The 20,353-nt window shown below is 40.0% G+C and overlaps 1 protein-coding gene across 1 annotated transcript in view; it reads right to left on the bottom strand.

The window, feature by feature from the left end:
- LOC139572868 (CUB and sushi domain-containing protein 3-like) overlaps positions 1 to 20,353 on the bottom strand; it is a 1,528,140-nt gene that overhangs the window by 100,007 nt on the left and 1,407,780 nt on the right. Inside the window, exons 56-59 of the mRNA XM_071395690.1 lie at positions 13,860 to 14,045; positions 12,777 to 12,950; positions 3,616 to 3,798; positions 428 to 604 (exon numbers count right to left, since the gene is read on the bottom strand). Coding sequence (XP_071251791.1) covers positions 428 to 604; positions 3,616 to 3,798; positions 12,777 to 12,950; positions 13,860 to 14,045 — 720 coding nt within the window. The remainder of the gene's footprint in view (positions 1 to 427; positions 605 to 3,615; positions 3,799 to 12,776; positions 12,951 to 13,859; positions 14,046 to 20,353) is intronic.

Genomic DNA, 20,353 nt, shown 5'->3' with positions numbered 1-20,353 from the left:
TTACTGGTGCAGTTAGGAGACGGTACTGGACCAGGTAACAGTAGTACTTACTGGTGCAGTTAGGAGACGGTGCTGGACCAGGTAACAGTAGTACTTACTGGTGCAGTTAGGAGACGGTGCTGGACCAGGTAGCAGTAGTACTTACTGGTGCAGTTAGGAGACGGTACTGGACCAGGTAGCAGTAGTACTTACTGGTGCAGTTAGGAGACGGTACTGGAACAGGTAGCAGTAGTACTTACTGGTGCAGTTAGGAGACGGTACTGGACCAGGTAGCAGTAGTACTTACTGGTGCAGTTAGGAGACGGTACTGGACCAGGTAGCAGTAGTACTTACTGGTGCAGTTAGGAGACGGTACTGGACCAGGTAGCAGTAGTACTTACTGGTGCAGTTAGGAGACGGTACTGGACCAGGTAGCAGTAGTACTTACTGGTGCAGTTAGGAGCGGTGCCGGACCAGGTGCCGTTGGCCAGACAGTGTCTGCTGGGCGTGCCTGAGAGGAGGTATCCATCCATACAGGAGTAGACTACAGAGTGGGTGAAGGTCGTACCGGCGACCCGGAAAATACTGCCGTGAGCAGGGGTCCCCGGGTTACCACAGTGCACCGCTGGAGAGGAGGAGAGACATAGAGGGAGGGAGGGAGAAAGAGAGAAAGAGAGAGAGAAAGAAAGACAGAGAGAGGGAGAGAACGAGAGAGAGAGAGAGAACGACAGACAGAGAGAACGAGAGACAGAGAGAGAACGAGAGAGAGAGAGAACGAGAGACAGAGAGAGAGAGAGAACGAGAGACAGAGAGAACGAGAGCGAGAGAGAGAGAGAGAACGAGAGACAGAGAGAACGAGAGCGAGAGAGAGAGAGAACGAGAGAGAGAGAGAGAACGAGAGAGAGAGAGAACGAGAGAGAGAGAGAACGAGAGACAGAGAGAGAGAGAGAACGAGAGAGAGAGAAGAGAGCGAGAGAGAGAGAGAGAAGAGAGAGAGAGAGAACGAGAGAGAGAGAACGAGAACGAGAGAGAGAGAGAGAACGAGAGAGAGAGAACGAGAGACAGAGAGAGAGAACGAGAGAGAGAGAACGAGAGACAGAGAGAGAGAACGAGAGAGAGAGAACGAGAGAGAGAGAGAGAACGAGAGAGAGAGAGAGAGAACGAGAACGAGAGAGAGAACGAGAGACAGAAAGAGAGAACGAGAGAGAGAGAGAGAGAGAGAGAACGAGAGAGAGAACGAGAGACAGAGAGAGAACGAGAGACAGAGTTAAGGGGGGGTCAAGAACACTAATTGCTAAACACTGATTTAATGTCTTTCTAATGTCTTTCTAAAACATAAAATGTGACTCATCCAATGCAGATGATTATTAATGTCATGTTTGGTAGCAGGACACTAAGAGAGGAATCTGTTCTGTTTCCCGGTGTTTCTCTCCACCCCCAGCACTTCATTATATTTCATGACCAAAATGATTTGCCTTCTCAAATGACTTAATTGTCTGGAAAATTGTCAAATGATTTCTGAGGCAGGCATCTAGGCTGTAGGGTGAATCTGGTAGGAAGGAGAGGTTTCCCCACTCCATCACTTCCTGACATGACGAGGCCTCTGAAAGGGGGTTCAACGTGCTCTGAATGTGTTCCCTGTTATATAGTAGTGCCCTATCGACCCTATCAAATATGATGCCAATTGGGATGCACCTTATTCAGCCCTTTCAGTGCTATGGACCCCGGTCGAAAGAAGTCCCCTTATGTTGGGGAAAGTGTTCCATTTTGGAAACGGACAATATGTTCAATCTGTGGTAAACATCCCCCCCACTGTTTCAGTAGATTACAAAGCACCGGGGACGATACGTTCACATTGCTCCGGGTTAAACACCAGTCAACACTCTTAGCTCAAACAGCTGAAGCAGAAACAGACATAGGTCAGTCATGGAGACGATCAAGCCTGTCAGGGAATAGAGGATAGAACTAACCGTCTATATAAATCAGTTCAGTTACAGGACACGTCAAGGCTAGAGTGGATGAGCGGGGAGTTCCTGTCGTATTTTAAAATAAAAAAAAAGGACATTTATGTCTCAACTGCCACTCTATTCTACCTTTTGACACAACGTAGTTCAAAGGTCATTTAATAGACAACAAGGTTCCCTTTGAGACACGGTGGTCGTGGTCGTTGCGTCTGTGAGGCTGAGAGAGTTTATAACCGCCGGGGGGGCAGGGAAGGCTGTCGAGAGATTCTCTGCCATTTCCGGTCGAACCCCCGAGGTAATTTATGCACTGCAGCAGAGAAGTGGTCTGCGATTCAATATTTAAAATGTCATTAATTACGTCAGAAGTAGAAGTTGCCTTGAGGCTGAAAAATAAAAGGGTTTTATAAGGATTCTGGAAGAGAAGAAATATTGGTCGGTTGGCTTTGAGCACTGACTTTTTCTAAGGACAATGTGCGGAACACAGAGCTAATTGCATTTTCATTGTTTGTGTGCTCCTGTGTGTACTCCTGTGTGCTCCTGCGTGTGCTCCTGCGTGTGCTCCTGTTGTGTGCTCCTGTGTGTGCTCCTGTTGTGTGTGTGTGTGTGCTCCTGTGTGCTCCTGCGTGTGCTCCTGCGTGTGCTCCTGTTGTGTGCTCCTGTGTGTGCTCCTGCGTGTGCTCCTGCGTGTGCTCCTGTGTGTGCTCCTGTGTGTGCTCCTGTGTGTGCTCCTGCGTGTGCTCCTGCGTGTGCTCCTGCGTGTGCTCCTGCGTGTGCTCCTGCGTGTGCTCCTGTGTGTGCTCCTGTGTGTGCTCCTGTTGTGTGCTCCTGTTGTGTGCTCCTGCGTGTGCTCCTGCGTGTGCTCCTGCGTGTGCTCCTGCGTGTGCTCCTGTGTGCTCCTGTTGTGTGCTCCTGTTGTGTGTGTGTGTGCTCCTGTGTGTACTCCTGTGTGCTCCTGCGTGTGCTCCTGTGTGTGCTCCTGTGTGTGCTCCTGTCCTGTGTGCTCCTGTTGTGTGCTCCTGCGTGTGCTCCTGCGTGTGCTCCTGCGTGTGCTCCTGCGTGTGCTCCTGCGTGTGCTCCTGTTGTGTGTGTGTGCTCCTGTGTGTGCTCCTGCGTGTGCTCCTGCGTGTGCTCCTGTGTGTGCTCCTGCGTGTGCTCCTGCGTGTACTCCTGTGTGCTCCTGTGTGTGCTCCTGCGTGTGCTCCTGTGTGTGCTCCTGCGTGTGCTCCTGCGTGTGCTCCTGTGTGCTCCTGCGTGTGCTCCTGTGTGCTCCTGTTGTGTGTTCCTGCGTGTGCTCCTGCGTGTGCTCCTGCGTGAACTCCTGCGTGTGCTCCTGTGCCTACTGTAAACTGTTACATGCATCCACCCTCCATGCTCTCTACAACATGTAGTATTCACATCCCTGTCCGGTCCACCCTCCATGCTCTCTACAACATGTAGTATTCACATCCCTGTCCGGACCAACCTCCATGCTCTCTACAACATGTAGTATTCACATCCCTGTCCGGTCCACCCTCCATGCTCTCTACAACATGTAGTATTCACATCCCTGTCCGGTCCACCCTCCATGCTCTCTACAACATGTAGTATTCACATCCCTGTCCGGTCCACCCTCCATGCTCTCTACAACATGTAGTATTCACATCCCTGTCCGCGGTCCACCATCAAGCCTCACGTTTGCAGAAGGGCTGTCTCCCAGACCAGGTTCCGTTGGGGAAGCAGATCCTCTCAGCTGAGCCGTACAGCGTGTGGCCCACGGCGCAGGTGAAGCGGACTTTACTACGCAGGTGGAAGTTGCTGGCCTCTCTGATTGCGTGGACGGGTGTACCGGGGTCCCCACAGCTGCCTACAGAGTCTCCTACACAGGACAGAGAGAGAGACACAATTAACTTGACCGCTCAGGCTGCATTCCAAATGGAAACCTATTCCCTATTATAGTGCACTACATTAGACCCAGGGCCCTATATAGGGAATAGGGCCCTGGTCTAATGTAGTGCCCTATTAGGGAATAGGGCTCTGGTCTAAAGTAGTGCACTATATAGGGAATAGGGTCCTGGTCTAAAGTAGTGCACTATATTGGGAATAGGGCTCCATTTGGGGCGTATCCTCAGTGTAAAGTGCTGTTGGAAGAGGCATTACAAAACGATTTGCCTTGGAGCCAATAACCTCAGTAACCTCATTCCAGCTGACATGATGTCATTGTAAATAAGAATTTGTTCTTAACTGACTTGCCTGGTTAAATAAAGGTTAATAAAAAACATAGGAACCCAGCTCATTCCAGCTGACATGACAGACATGAGAACCCAGCCAGGTGTAGATAACAGACAGGTGTAGATAACAGACATGAGAACCCAGCCAGGTGTAGATAACAGACAGGTGTAGATAACAGACATGAGAACCCAGCCAGGTGTAGATAACAGACAGGTGTAGATAACAGCCAGGTGTAGATAACAGACAGGTGTAGTTAAACAGACAGGTGTAGATAACAGCCAGGTGTAGATAACAGACAGCTGTAGATAACAGACAGGTGTAGATAACAGACAGGTGTAGATAACAGACATGTGTAGATAACAGACAGGTGTAGATAACAGACAGGTGTAGATAACAGACAGGTGTAGTTAACAGACAGGTGTAGATAACAGACAGGTGTAGTTAACAGACATGTGTAGATAACAGACAGGTGTAGATAACAGACAGGTGTAGATAACAGACATGTGTAGTTAACAGACAGGTGTAGATAACAGACAGGTGTAGTTAACAGACATGTGTAGATAACAGACAGGTGTAGATAACAGACAGGTGTAGATAACAGGCAGGTGTAGATAACAGACATGTGTAGATAACAGACAGGTGTAGATAACAGACAGGTGTAGTTAACAGACAGGTGTAGTTAACAGACATGTGTAGATAACAGATAGGTGTAGATAACAGACAGGTGTAGATAACAGACAGGTGTAGTTAACAGCCAGGTGTAGATAACAGACATGTGTAGTTAACAGACAGGTGTAGATAACAGACAGGTGTAGATAACAGACAGGTGTAGATAACAGACAGGTGTAGATAACAGACATGTGTAGTTAACAGACAGGTGTAGATAACAGACAGGTGTAGATAACAGACAGGTGTAGATAACAGACAGGTGTAGATAACAGACAGGTGTAGTTAACAGACAGGTGTAGATAACAGACAGGTGTAGATAACAGACAGGTGTAGATATAAGACAGGTGTAGATAACAGACAGGCGTAGATAACAGACAGGTGTAGTTAACAGACAGGTGTAGATAACAGACAGGTGTAGATAACAGACAGGTGTAGATAACAGGTGAATCAGAGGTATGTTGTGAGTGCTCTAGCTTTCACAATAACAGGAACTAATACTGACTTTCCTAGGAATCAGTAACAGATGTTAGAGTGTTACACTGTCTCCCTAATGGCACCCCATTCCCTTTGTAGTGCACTACTTGGTCTAAGGTACTGCACTACGTAGGGAATAGGATGCCATTTGTGACACAACCAAAACTCAGTCTTTGCAAACGAATTAGTGGAGGTGCTTTATGGTAGCTTAATTTTCCCCCATTAAAAAGCTTCTCCAGTGGAAAAGTGGTACATGTTCCCTTCTGAAGCTGAGGAGGAGGAGGACAGAGGAGAGGAGGAGGGGAAGAGAGGAGAGGAGGAGAGGAGGGGAGGATGAGAGAATGAGTGTGACTGATCCCATCTTCTGAACATGTCATATTGTAATGAAGAACAGAACAAGTCAAACAGAGCAGATCAGAGCAGAGCGAGAGAGTTAGAGAGAGAGAGTTAGAGAGAGAGAGAGAGAGAGAGAGTTAGAGAGAGACACAAACCATCCCCTGGCATGGCACAGTGCTATATTAGCACACTACCCCTCTGTTAAGAATACCTGACCACTGTGACTGACCCAAACTTAAGGAAAGCTTTGACTATGTACAGACTCAGTGAGCATAGCCTTGCTATTGAGAAAGGCCGCCGTAGGCAGACATGGCTCTCAAGAGAAGACAGGCTATGTGCACACTGCCCACAAAATGAGGTGGAAACTGAGCTGCACTTCCTAACCTCCTGCCCAATGTATGACCATATTAGAGAGACATATTTCCCTCAGATTACACAGATCCACAAAGAATTCGAAAACAAATCCAATTTTGATAAACTCCCATATCTACTGGGTGAAATTCCACAGTGTGCCATCACAGCAGCAAGATTTGTGACCTGTTGCCACAAGAAAAGGGCAACCAGTGAAGAACAAACACCACTGTAAATACAACCCATATTTATGTTTATTTATTTTAACTTGTGTGCTTTAACCATTTGTACATTGTTACAACACTGCATATATATAATATGACATTTGTAATGTCTTTATTGTTTTGAAACTTCTGTATGTGTAATGTTTACTGTTCATTTTTATTGTTTATTTGACTTTTGTATATTACCTACCTCACTTGCTTTGGCAATGTTAACACATGTTTCCCATGCCAATAAAGCCCCTTGAATTGAATTGAATTGAATTGAGAGAGAAAACCTAAACAGAGAATATGAATTGGCTGAATATCTCTACTCTGTCAGAGATTCGAAGCAGAGACAGATCCTTACCAAGTACAGGCTGAGTGACCACCGATTGGCAATAGAAACCGGCAGACATAAAAAGACATGGCTACCCAAAGAGGAGCGTGTATGTGGTCACTGCACGACAGGGGAGGTAGAAACAGAGATGCACTTTCTCCTTTACTGTGATAAATATTCCTCACCAAGAGATTCATTATTCACAGAAATGACTACATTTATTCCAAATTTTAACTTATTAAACTCAGAGGAAAAACTAAAAATACTCATGGGCGAAGGAGCAATGGCTCCTCTTGCAGCCAAATATGTATTTGCCTGCCATAGCCTGAGGGACACTGAATAATAACATCTGCATAGTAAGCAGTAACTTACTTATTATGACTGTTATTGTTATTACTGTTATTGTTATTAGTATTATTATTGTTGTTTATCATTCCAAATAGTAATGGTATGGGTGGTAATGGTAATGATAGCAGTTTAATGATAGTGGTGGTGGTAGTGGTGCATTACACCATACATTACATTCGACTATTGACTGTTACCATTTTATTGTTACTATTTTTTATATTTAATTTTGTATTATTATTTACTGCCATTCTATATTATTATTTGTCATTGTTTTAATTGTATTACAATGTATATTGTATACATTGTTGCTTTGGCAATATTGACACAATGTTTTTCATGCCAATAAAGCAGCTTGAATTTGAATTTGAATTTGAGAGAGAGCGAGAGAGAGAGAGAGAGAGAGAGAGAGAGAGAGTTAGAGAGAGAGAGAGAGAGAGAGAGAGAGAGAGAGAGAGAGAGAGAGAGAGAGAGAGAGAGAAAGAAAGAGCGGGAGAGAGAGAGAGAGAGAGAGAGAGAGAGAGAGAGAGAGAGAGTTAGAGAGAGAGTTAGAGAGAGAGTTAGAGAGAGAGAGTTAAAGAGCGGGAGAAAGAGAGAGAGAGAGAGAGAGATGGAGAGAGAGAGAGAGAGAGAGAGAGAGAGAGAGAGAGAGAGAGAGAGAGAGAGAGAGAGAGAGAGAGAGAGAGAGAGAGAGAGAGAGAAAGAGAGACACATTTCCCTCAGATTACACAGATCCACAAAGAATTTGAAAACAAATCCAATTTTGATAAACTCCCATATCTACTGGGTGAAATTCCACAGTGTGCCATCACAGCAGCAAGATTTGTGACCTGTTGCCACAAGAAAAGGGCAACCAGTGAAGAACAAACACCATTGTAAATACAACCCATATTTATGCTTATTTATTTTAACTTGTGTGCTTTAACCATTTGTACATTGTTACAACACTGCATATATATAATATAACATTTGTAATGTCTTTATTGTTTTGAAACTTCTGTATGTGTAATGTTTACTGTTAATTTGTATTGTTTATTTCACTTTTGTATATTATCTACCTCACTTGCTTTGGCAATGTTAACACATGTTTCCCATGCCAATAAAGCCCCTTGAATTGAATTGAATTGAAAGAAAGAGCGAGAGTGAGAGAGAGAGTGAGAGATAAAGAGAGAAAGAGACAGCGAGAGAGACAGAGAGAGAGAGAGAGAGAGAGTCAGTTCAATACACAAGGGACATCTCCAACCCAGCAGACTACACTACACCCACAAATGCTTCTTCTTCTCTCTCTCTTAAAAGTGAAAGAGCAAAACATATCTGAAATTAAGAGAAAAAAATGGCTTCAGGAAAGGAAGTCTGAAAAATACTTTTAACACCGAATCATTCACTATGTAGCTAGCCGTGTATATACATTCACTATGTAGCTAGATGTCTGTGTATATACATTCACTATGTAGCTAGCTGTGTATATACATTCACTATGTAGCTAGATGTCTGTGTATATACATTCACTATGTAGCTAGCCGTGTATATACATTCACTATGTAGCTAGATGTCTGTGTATATACATTCACTATGTAGCTAGCTGTGTATATACATTCACTATGTAGCTAGCCGTGTATATATCATCACTCATCATGATGAGTGAGCTAGGCTGCCCCACCACCACAGAAAGCACTGAGCTGGGCTGTCTGCATTTTGGAACTGACTCAAGAAAGCAAAAAAGAGACCAAGTTTGTACGCGGCTTTAGTCCATGAATTATTATTTAAAAAAATGTATATTGTAAATTGATATGTGATATGTATTGTTGCCAAAATAACAGGCAAAATAGCCCCCCCCCCCCTCCCCTTCCCTTCCTTTTGTTGCTAGAAATGTCAGGCTCAAAGCGGGTCTTTGAATGACGGGTCGCCACTGACCTCGTCAGTCTATGTCATGGAAAGAGCAGGTGTTCTTAATGTTTTGCAGACTCACTGTATACTGTCATATCGTAGCAGAGCAGGTGTTCTTAATGTTTTGCAGACTCACTGTATACTGTCATATCGTAGCAGAGCAGGTGTTCTTAATGTTTTGTAGACTCACTGTATACTGTCATATCGTAGCAGAGCAGGTGTTCTTAATGTTTTGTAGACTCACTGTATACTGTCATATCGTAGCAGAGCAGGTGTTCTTAATGTTTTGTAGACTCACTGTATACTGTCATATCGTAGCAGAGCAGGTGTTCTTAATGTTTTGTAGACTCACTGTATACTGTCATATCGTAGCAGAGCAGGTGTTCTTAATGTTTTGTAGACTCACTGTATACTGTCATATCGTAGCAGAGCAGGTGTTCTTAATGTTTTGTAGACTCACTGTATACTGTCATATCGTAGCAGAGCAGGTGTTCTTAATGTTTTGTAGACTCACTGTATACTGTCATATCGTAGCAGAGCAGGTGTTCTTAATGTTTTGTAGACTCACTGTATACTGTCATATCGTAGCAGAGCAGGTGTTCTTAATGTTTTGTAGACTCACTGTATACTGTCATATCGTAGCAGAGCAGGTGTTCTTAATGTTTTGTAGACTCACTGTATACTGTCATATTGTAGCAGAGCAGGTGTTCTTAATGTTTTGTAGACTCACTGTATACTGTCATATCGTAGCAGAGCAGGTGTTCTTAATGTTTTGTAGACTCACTGTATACTGTCATATCGTAGCAGAGCAGGTGTTCTTAATGTTTTGTAGACTCACTGTATACTGTCATATCGTAGCACATTGTAGCGATGTCTTGTTTTAACACCATACGTGTCCAGGTTTCTCTATTGAGGCTTATATCAAATGTAAGTGATTTGCTTATTCTTTTTTTTGACATTTTATGAAAGTACAGACTCAGCGGTTCAAAATTCTATATCATAAAATGTAGTTGGAGGAAACATGGGAAAGTTTTAGTTTTGAAATTTGATAGACTTGTTATCTCACTTCAGAGACAAGTAGGAGAAAATGCCCTTTGAAGGATTCTGCTGAGATCTTCACACGTCCTAGAGAGCTCTTCTTTGTTTACGCCCATTCAGCATCGTTCACGTCCTAGAGAGCTCTTCTTTGTTTACGCCCATTCAGCTTCGTTCACGTCCTCTTAAGCATTATCCCCATCCCAGCCACACATTTAAATATATATAACTTCCGATTAGTGAACAGCGTAGAGCAAACCTTAAGATAAAACTTTGAAAACAAGATGTACATTTGTTGTTTTAAACGTCCTAAAGTTAATTGAAAGACATTAAAACCAGTAGGCTATGCTAACCATACGTGAGCAGTCTGCTGCTAAAGGTCTGGCGGGAAAAATAACCCGATGGAGACTCGCTTCATAAACAGTCTCCATGACAACCTGGAGAAGCCGCTCATAGAACATCTAAATAAAATAAACTTCAAAGTCAACAGTCTCCATGACAACCTGGAGAAGCTGCTCATGAACAGTGAGGTATGGGTCCTTACCTGAACAGTGAGGTATGGGTCCTTCCCTGAACAGTGAGGTATGGGTCCTTCCCTGAACAGTGAGGTATGGGTCCTTCCCTGAACAGTGAGGTATGGGTCCTTCCCTGAACAGTGAGGTATGGGTCCTTCCCTGAACAGTGAGGTATGGGTCCTTCCCTGAACAGTGAGGTATGGGTCCTTCCCTGAACAGTGAGGTATGGGTCCTTCCCTGAACAGTGAGGTAATGGTCCTTACCTGAACAGTGAGGTATGGGTCCTTCCCTGAACAGTGAGGTATGGGTCCTTCCCTGAACAGTGAGGTATGGGTCCTTCCCTGAACAGTGAGGTATGGGTCCTTCCCTGAACAGTGAGGTATGGGTCCTTCCCTGAACAGTGAGGTATGGGTCCTTCCCTGAACAGTGAGGTATGGGTCCTTCCCTGAACAGTGAGGTATGGGTCCTTCCCTGAACAGTGAGGTATGGGTCCTTACCTGAACAGTGAGGTATGGGTCCTTCCCTGAACAGTGAGGTATGGGTCCTTCCCTGAACAGTGAGGTTTGGGTCCTTCCCTGAACAGTGAGGTAATGGTCCTTACCTGAACAGTGAGGTAATGGTCCTTACCTGAACAGTGAGGTATGGGTCCTTCCCTGAACAGTGAGGTATGGGTCCTTCCCTGAACAGTGAGGTATGGGTCCTTCCCTGAACAGTGAGGTATGGGTCCTTCCCTGAACAGTGAGGTATGGGTCCTTCCCTGAACAGTGAGGTATGGGTCCTTCCCTGAACAGTGAGGTATGGGTCCTTCCCTGAACAGTGAGGTATGGGTCCTTCCCTGAACAGTGAGGTATGGGTCCTTCCCTGAACAGTGAGGTATGGGTCCTTCCCTGAACAGTGAGGTAATGGTCCTTACCTGAACAGTGAGGTATGGGTCCTTCCCTGAACAGTGAGGTATGGGTCCTTCCCTGAACAGTGAGGTATGGGTCCTTCCCTGAACAGTGAGGTATGGGTCCTTCCCTGAACAGTGAGGTATGGGTCCTTCCCTGAACAGTGAGGTATGGGTCCTTCCCTGAACAGTGAGGTATGGGTCCTTCCCTGAACAGTGAGGTATGGGTCCTTCCCTGAACAGTGAGGTATGGGTCCTTACCTGAACAGTGAGGTATGGGTCCTTCCCTGAACAGTGAGGTATGGGTCCTTCCCTGAACAGTGAGGTATGGGTCCTTCCCTGAACAGTGAGGTTTGGGTCCTTCCCTGAACAGTGAGGTAATGGTCCTTACCTGAACAGTGAGGTAATGGTCCTTACCTGAACAGTGAGGTATGGGTCCTTCCCTGAACAGTGAGGTATGGGTCCTTCCCTGAACAGTGAGGTATGGGTCCTTCCCTGAACAGTGAGGTATGGGTCCTTCCCTGAACAGTGAGGTATGGGTCCTTCCCTGAACAGTGAGGTATGGGTCCTTCCCTGAACAGTGAGGTATGGGTCCTTCCCTGAACAGTGAGGTATGGGTCCTTCCCTGAACAGTGAGGTATGGGTCATTCCCTGAACAGTGAGGTAATGGTCCTTACCTGAACAGTGAGGTATGGGTCCTTCCCTGAACAGTGAGGTATGGGTCCTTCCCTGAACAGTGAGGTAATGGTCCTTCCCTGAACAGTGAGGTATGGGTCCTTCCCTGAACAGTGAGGTATGGGTCCTTCCCTGAACAGTGAGGTATGGGTCCTTCTCTGAACAGTGAGGTATGGGTCCTTCCCCGAACAGTGAGGTATGGGTCCTTACCTGAACAGTGAGGTATGGGTTCTTCCCTGAACAGTGAGGTATGGGTCCTTCCCTGAACAGTGAGGTATGGGTCCTTCCCTGAACAGTGAGGTATGGGTCCTTCCCTGAACAGTGAGGTATGGGTCCTTCCCTGAACAGTGAGGTATGGGTCCTTCCCTGAACAGTGAGGTATGGGTCCTTCCCTGAACAGTGAGGTATGGGTCCTTCCCTGAACAGTGAGGTATGGGTCCTTCCCTAAACCGTGAGGTAATGGTCCTTCCCTGAACAGTGAGGTATGGGTCCTTCCCTGAACAGTGAGGTATGGGTCCTTCCCTGAACAGTGAGGTATGGGTCCTTCCCTGAACAGTGAGGTATGGGTCCTTCCCTGAACAGTGAGGTATGGGTCCTTCCCTGAACAGTGAGGTTTGGGTCCTTCCCTGAACAGTGAGGTATGGGTCCTTCCCTAAACCGTGAGGTAATGGTCCTTCCCTGAACAGTGAGGTATGGGTCCTTCCCTGAACAGTGAGGTATGGGTCCTTCCCTGAACAGTGAGGTATGGGTCCTTCCCTAAACCGTGAGGTATGGGTCCTTCCCTGAACAGTGAGGTATGGGTCCTTCCCTGAACAGTGAGGTATGGGTCCTTCCCTGAACAGTGAGGTATGGGTCCTTCCCTGAACAGTGAGGTATGGGTCCTTCCCTGAACAGTGAGGTAATGGTCCTTACCTGAACAGTGAGGTATGGGGCCGCTCCAGTGTCCATTGATTTGACAGGTGAGTGATGACTCTCCAATCAGCTCTCTGTCCCCTGAACAGGAGTACTGCACCGTGGAGCCAAACGAGAACTTGTCCCCAACCATGGTACCGTAGGGAGGAGAGCCAGGGTTCCCACAGTCCTCCTCTATAAGACAACAATAACATTCCCCATAGCCAACAGTCAGCTTTTTATGACTCATTAACACTGTTTGTGTCCCAAATGACACCCTATTCCTTATGTAGTGCACTACTTTTAACTACAGCTCTATTGCCCCTGTATAGGGAATGGAGTGCCATTTGGGATGAGGTCATCATTAACACAACACTCTTAGAAAAAAAGGGTTCCCAAAGGGTTCTTTGGCTGTCATCACAGGAGAACCCTTTTTGGTTCCAGGTAGAACTCTTTTGGGTTCCAAGTAGAACTCTCTTTTGGAAAGGGTTCTAAATGGAACTCAATCGGGTTCTATCTTTTTTTTTTAAAGAGTGTATACTGTAAGTCAGTATAGCCATTACAGTCAGCCCTTATCAGGTCATTAGCATCTAGACAGACGTTGGGTACACACATTTGTAACTTTTACAAATCAAGTTCATTAAGGATAAAAGACATGGTTAGAACAACAGGTAGATCGTGGAGAAATGCTATGATGAATGTCACTGACAGCAAAAGATAAGGACTATTTGCACGATACATGTGAACTGTGCATTAACCCTTGGTGTGCCTAGGCTTCCTTTTTCTCTCCAGTCTCCTCCTGCACCTCAGTAGTTGTGGCTGTGTGGTACAGATGTAGGATCTTAATTTGACCTGTATTGTGGCAGCAAACATAATCCTGCAGCAACAGTATTTTAATGTTTAGTCCATCATGTTGATTGATCGGGGGGATCAAAACGAGGCCACATGAAAAGTGGAATACTGTTAATACGACCATGTGATAGAGCCGGTTTTCAGTGAATTTATGTAAACTCATCTGCATTTTCTCAGCAACAAAACAGTGATCAAATTAAGATCCTACATCTGTATTTTCAACAAGTTGTGAAGAGAAAACAGACAACGTACCAAGACATTCAGGTAGAGGTTTGTCCCAGTGGCCATTAGGTTGACAGGTCAGTGCAGAGGAACCGAACAGGTAGTATCCAGGGTTACAGGTGTAGAACACCACACTGCCCAGCGTGAAGTTACCGTGCTCTATCTTACTCTCCCTGATAGAGTTAGCCGGGATGCCTGGGTCTGTGCAGTTCACCACTGGATGGAAATAAAACACATAGAATTATTAGCATTTTATCATTGTTAATACAATGATATCAATAATACCTATTGTCAAAACTACTGTATCAATAACAACTACTGTATCAATAACAACTACTGTATCAATAACAACTACTGTATCAATAACAACTATTGTTAAAACTATTGTATCAATAACAACTACTGTATCAATAACAACTACTGTATCAATAACAACTACTGTATCAATAACTACTACTGTTAAAACTACTGTATCAATAACAACTACTGTATCAATAACAACTACTGTATCAATAACAACTACTGTATCAATAATAACTACTGTATCAATAACAACTACTGTATCAATAACAACTACTGTATCAATAACTACTACTGTTAAAACTACTGTATCAATAACAACTACTGTATCAATAAAAACTACTGTATCAATAACTACTACTGTTAAAACTACTGTATCAATAACTACTACTGTATCAATAACAACTACTGTACCAATAACAACTACTGTATCAATAACTACTATTGTATCAATAACAACTACTGTATCAATAACAACTACTGTATCAATAACAACTACTGTATCAATAACAACTACTGTATCAATAACTACTACTGTATCAATAACAACTACTGTATCAATAACAACTACTGTATCAATAAAAACTACTGTATCAATAACAACTACTGTATCAATAAAAACTACTGTATCAATAAAAACTACTGTATCAATAACTACTACTGTTAAAACTACTGTATCAATAACTACTACTGTATCAATAACAACTACTGTACCAATAACAACTACTGTGTCAATAACAACTACTGTATCAATAACACCTATTGTATCAATAACAACTACTGTATCAATAACTACTACTGTTAAAACTACTGTATCAATAACAACTACTGTATCAATAACTACTACTGTATCAATAACAACTACTGTACCAATAACAACTACTGTACCAATAACAACTACTGTATCAATAACAACTACTGTATCAATAACAACTACTGTATCAATAACAACTACTGTATCAATAACAACTACTGTATCAATAACAACTACTGTATCAATAACAACTACTGTTAAAACTACTGTATCAATAACAACTACTGTATCAATAAAAACTACTGTATCAATAAAAACTACTGTATCAATAACTACTACTGTTAAAACTACTGTATCAATAACTACTACTGTATCAATAACAACTACTGTACCAATAACAACTACTGTGTCAATAACAACTATTGTATCAATAACAACTACTGTATCAATAACTACTACTGTTAAAACTACTGTATCAATAACAACTACTGTATCAATAACTACTACTGTATCAATAACAACTACTGTACCAATAACAACTACTGTGTCAATAACAACTACTGTATCAATAACACCTATTGTATCAATAACAACTACTGTATCAATAACAACTACTGTATCAATAACAACTACTGTATCAATAACTACTACTGTTAAAACTACTGTATCAATAACAACTACTGTATCAATAAAAACTACTGTATCAATAAAAACTACTGTATCAATAACTACTACTGTTAAAACTTCTGTATCAATAACTACTACTGTATCAATAACAACTACTGTACCAATAACAACTACTGTGTCAATAACAACTACTGTATCAATAACACCTATTGTATCAATAACAACTACTGTATCAATAACTACTACTGTTACAACTACTGTATCAATAACTACTACTGTATCAATAAAAACTACTGTACCAATAACAACTACTGTGTCAATAACAACTACTGTATCAATAACACCTATTGTATCAATAACAACTACTGTATCAATAACAACTACTGTATCAATAACAACTACTGTATCAATAACTACTACTGTTAAAACTACTGTATCAATAACAACTACTGTATCAATAAAAACTACTGTATCAATAAAAACTACTGTATCAATAACTACTACTGTTAAAACTACTGTATCAATAACTACTACTGTATCAATAACAACTACTGTACCAATAACAACTACTGTGTCAATAACAACTACTGTATCAATAACACCTATTGTATCATTAACAACTACTGTATCAATAACTACTACTGTTACAACTACTGTATCAATAACTACTACTGTATCAATAACAACTACTGTATCAATAACACCTATTGTATCAATAACAACTACTGTATCAATAACTACTACTGTTACAACTACTGTATCAATAACTACTACTGTATCAATAAAAACTACTGTACCAATAACAACTACTGTGTCAATAACAACTACTGTATCAATAACACCTATTGTATCAATAACAACTACTGTATCAATAACAACTACTGTATCAATAACAACTACTGTATCAATAACAACTACTGTATCAATAACTACTACTGTTAAAACTACTGTATCAATAACAACTACTGTATCAATAAAAACTACTGTATCAATAAAAACTACTGTATCAATAACTACTACTGTTAAAACTACTGTATCAATAACTACTACTGTATCAATAACAACTACTGTACCAATAACAACTACTGTGTCAATAACAACTACTGTATCAATAACACCTATTGTATCATTAACAACTACTGTATCAATAACTACTACTGTTACAACTACTGTATCAATAACTACTACTGTATCAATAACAACTACTGTACCAATAACAACTACTGTGTCAATAACAACTACTGTATCAATAACACCTATTGTATCAATAACAACTACTGTATCAATAACTACTACTGTTAAAACTACTGTATCAATAACAACTACTGTATCAATAACAACTACTGTATCAATAGCAACTACTGTATCAATAACAACTACTGTTAAAACTACTGTATCAATAACAACTACTGTATCAATAACAACTACTGTTAAAACTACTGTATCAATAACAACTACTGTATCCATAACAACTATTATTAAAACTACTGTATCAATAACAACTACTGTATCCATAACAACTATTATTAAAACTACTGTATCAATAACAACTACTGTATCAATAACAACTATTGTTAAAACTACTGTATCAATAATAACTACTGTATCAATAAACACTACTGTATCAATAACACCTACTGTATCAATAACAACTACTGTATCAATAACAACTACTGTGTCAATAACAACTACTGTATCAATAACACCTATTGTATCAATAACAACTACTGTATCAATACCTACTACTGTTAAAACTACTGTATCAATAACAACTACTGTATCAATAACTACTACTGTATCAATAACAACTACTGTACCAATAACAACTACTGTGTCAATAACAACTACTGTGTCAATAACACCTATTGTATCAATAACAACTACTGTATCAATAACAACTACTGTATCAATAACAACTACTGTATCAATAACAACTACTGTATCAATAACTACTACTGTTAAAACTACTGTATCAATAACAACTACTGTATCAATAAAAACTACTGTATCAATAAAAAATACTGTATCAATAACTACTGTTAAAACTACTGTATCAATAACTACTACTGTATCAATAACAACTACTGTACCAATAACAACTACTGTGTCAATAACAACTACTGTATCAATAACACCTATTGTATCAATAACAATTACTGTATCAATAACTACTACTGTTACAACTACTGTATCAATAACTACTACTGTATCAATAAAAACTACTGTACCAATAACAACTACTGTGTCAATAACAACTACTGTATCAATAACACCTATTGTATCAATAACAACTACTGTATCAATAACAACTACTGTATCAATAACAACTACTGTATCAATAACAACTACTGTATCAATAACTACTACTGTTAAAACTACTGTATCAATAACAACTACTGTATCAATAAAAACTACTGTATCAATAAAAACTACTGTATCAATAACTACTACTGTTAAAACTACTGTATCAATAACTACTACTGTATCAATAACAACTACTGTACCAATAACAACTACTGTGTCAATAACAACTACTGTATCAATAACACCTATTGTATCAATAACAACTACTGTATCAATAACTACTACTGTTACAACTACTGTATCAATAACTACTACTGTATCAATAACAACTACTGTACCAATAACAACTACTGTGTCAATAACAACTACTGTATCAATAACACCTATTGTATCAATAACAACTACTGTATCAATAACTACTACTGTTAAAACTACTGTATCAATAACAACTACTGTATCAATAACAACTACTGTATCAATAACTACTACTGTTAAAACTACTGTATCAATAACAACTACTGTATCAATAACAACTACTGTATCAATAACAACTACTGTATCAATAACACCTACTGTTAAAACTACTGTATCAATAATAACTACTGTATCAATAAACACTACTGTATCAATAACACCTACTGTATCAATAACAACTACTGTATCAATAACAACTACTGTTAAAACTACTGTATCAATAACAACTACTGTATCAATAACAACTACTGTATCAATAACAACTACTGTATCAATAACTACTGTATCAATAACAACTACTGTATCAATAACACCTACTGTTAAAACTACTGTATCAATAATAACTACTGTATCAATAAACACTACTGTATCAATAACACCTACTGTATCAATAACAACTACTGTATCAATAACAACTACTGTTAAAACTACTGTATCAATAACAACTACTGTATCAATAACAACTACTGTATCAATAACAACTATTGTATCAATAACAACTACTGTATCAATAACAACTAATGTATCAATAACTACTGTATCAATAACAACTACTGTATCAATAACAACTATTGTTAAAACTACTGTATCAATAAGAACTACTGTATCAATAACAACTACTGTATCAATAACAACTAATGTATCAATAACAACTACTGTATCAATAACAACTAATGTATCAATAACAACTACTGTATCAATAACAACTAATGTATCAATAACAACTACTGTATCAATAACAACTACTGTATCAATAACAACTACTGTATCAATAACAACTACTGTATCAATAACAACTACTGTATCAATAACAACTACTGTATCAATAACAACTATTGTTAAAACTACTGTATCAATAACAACTATTGTATCAATAACAACTACTGTATCAATAACAACTAATGTATCAATAACAACTACTGTATCAATAACAACTACTGTATCAATAACAACTACTGTATCAATAACAACTATTGTATCAATAACAACTACTGTTACAACTACTGTATCAATAACAACTACTGTATCAATAACAACTACTGTATCAATAACAACTACTGTATCAATAACAACTACTGTATCAATAACAACTACTGTATCAATAACAACTACTGTATCAATAACAACTACTGTATCAATAACAACTAATGTATCAATAACAACTACTGTATCAATAACAACTACTGTATCAATAACAACTACTGTATCAATAACAACTACTGTATCAATAACAACTACTGTATCAATAACAACTACTGTATCAATAACAACTACTGTTAAAACTACTGTATCAATAACAACTACTGTATCAATAACTACTGTATCAATAACTAGTGTATCAATAACAACTACTGTATCAATAACTACTGTATCAATAACTACTGTATCAATAACAACTACTGTATCAATAACTATTGTATCAATAACAACTACTGTATCAATAACAACTACTGTTAAAACTACTGTATCAATAACAACTACTGTATCAATAACAACTACTGTTAAAACTACTGTATCAATAACAACTACTGTATCAATAACTACTGTATCAATAACAACTACTGTATCAATAACAACTACTGTATCAATAACAACTACTGTATCAATAACTACTGTATCAATAACAACTACTGTATCAATAACAACTACTTTATCAATAACTTCTGTATCAATAACAACTACTGTATCAATAACAACTACTGTATCAATAACTACTACTGTTAAAACTACTGTATCAATAACAACTACTGTATCAATAACAACTACTGTATCAATAACAACTACTGTATCAATAACAACTACTGTTAAAACTACTGTATCAATAACAACTACTGTATCAATAACAACTACTGTATCAATAACAACTACTGTATCAATAACAACTACTGTATCAATAACAACTACTGTTAAAACTACTCTATCAATAACAACTACTGTATCAATAACAACTACTGTTAAAACTACTGTATCAATAACAACTACTGTATCAATAACAACTACTGTTAAAACTACTGTATCAATAACAACTACTGTATCAATAACAACTACTGTATCAATAACAACT

The sequence above is a fragment of the Salvelinus alpinus genome, chromosome 4, assembly GCF_045679555.1.
Source record: "Salvelinus alpinus chromosome 4, SLU_Salpinus.1, whole genome shotgun sequence".
In the NCBI taxonomy this organism is placed as follows: domain Eukaryota; kingdom Metazoa; phylum Chordata; class Actinopteri; order Salmoniformes; family Salmonidae; genus Salvelinus; species Salvelinus alpinus.
Note: the sequence above shows the minus strand (reverse complement) of the source record. Positions and strands in the feature narration are given on the sequence as shown.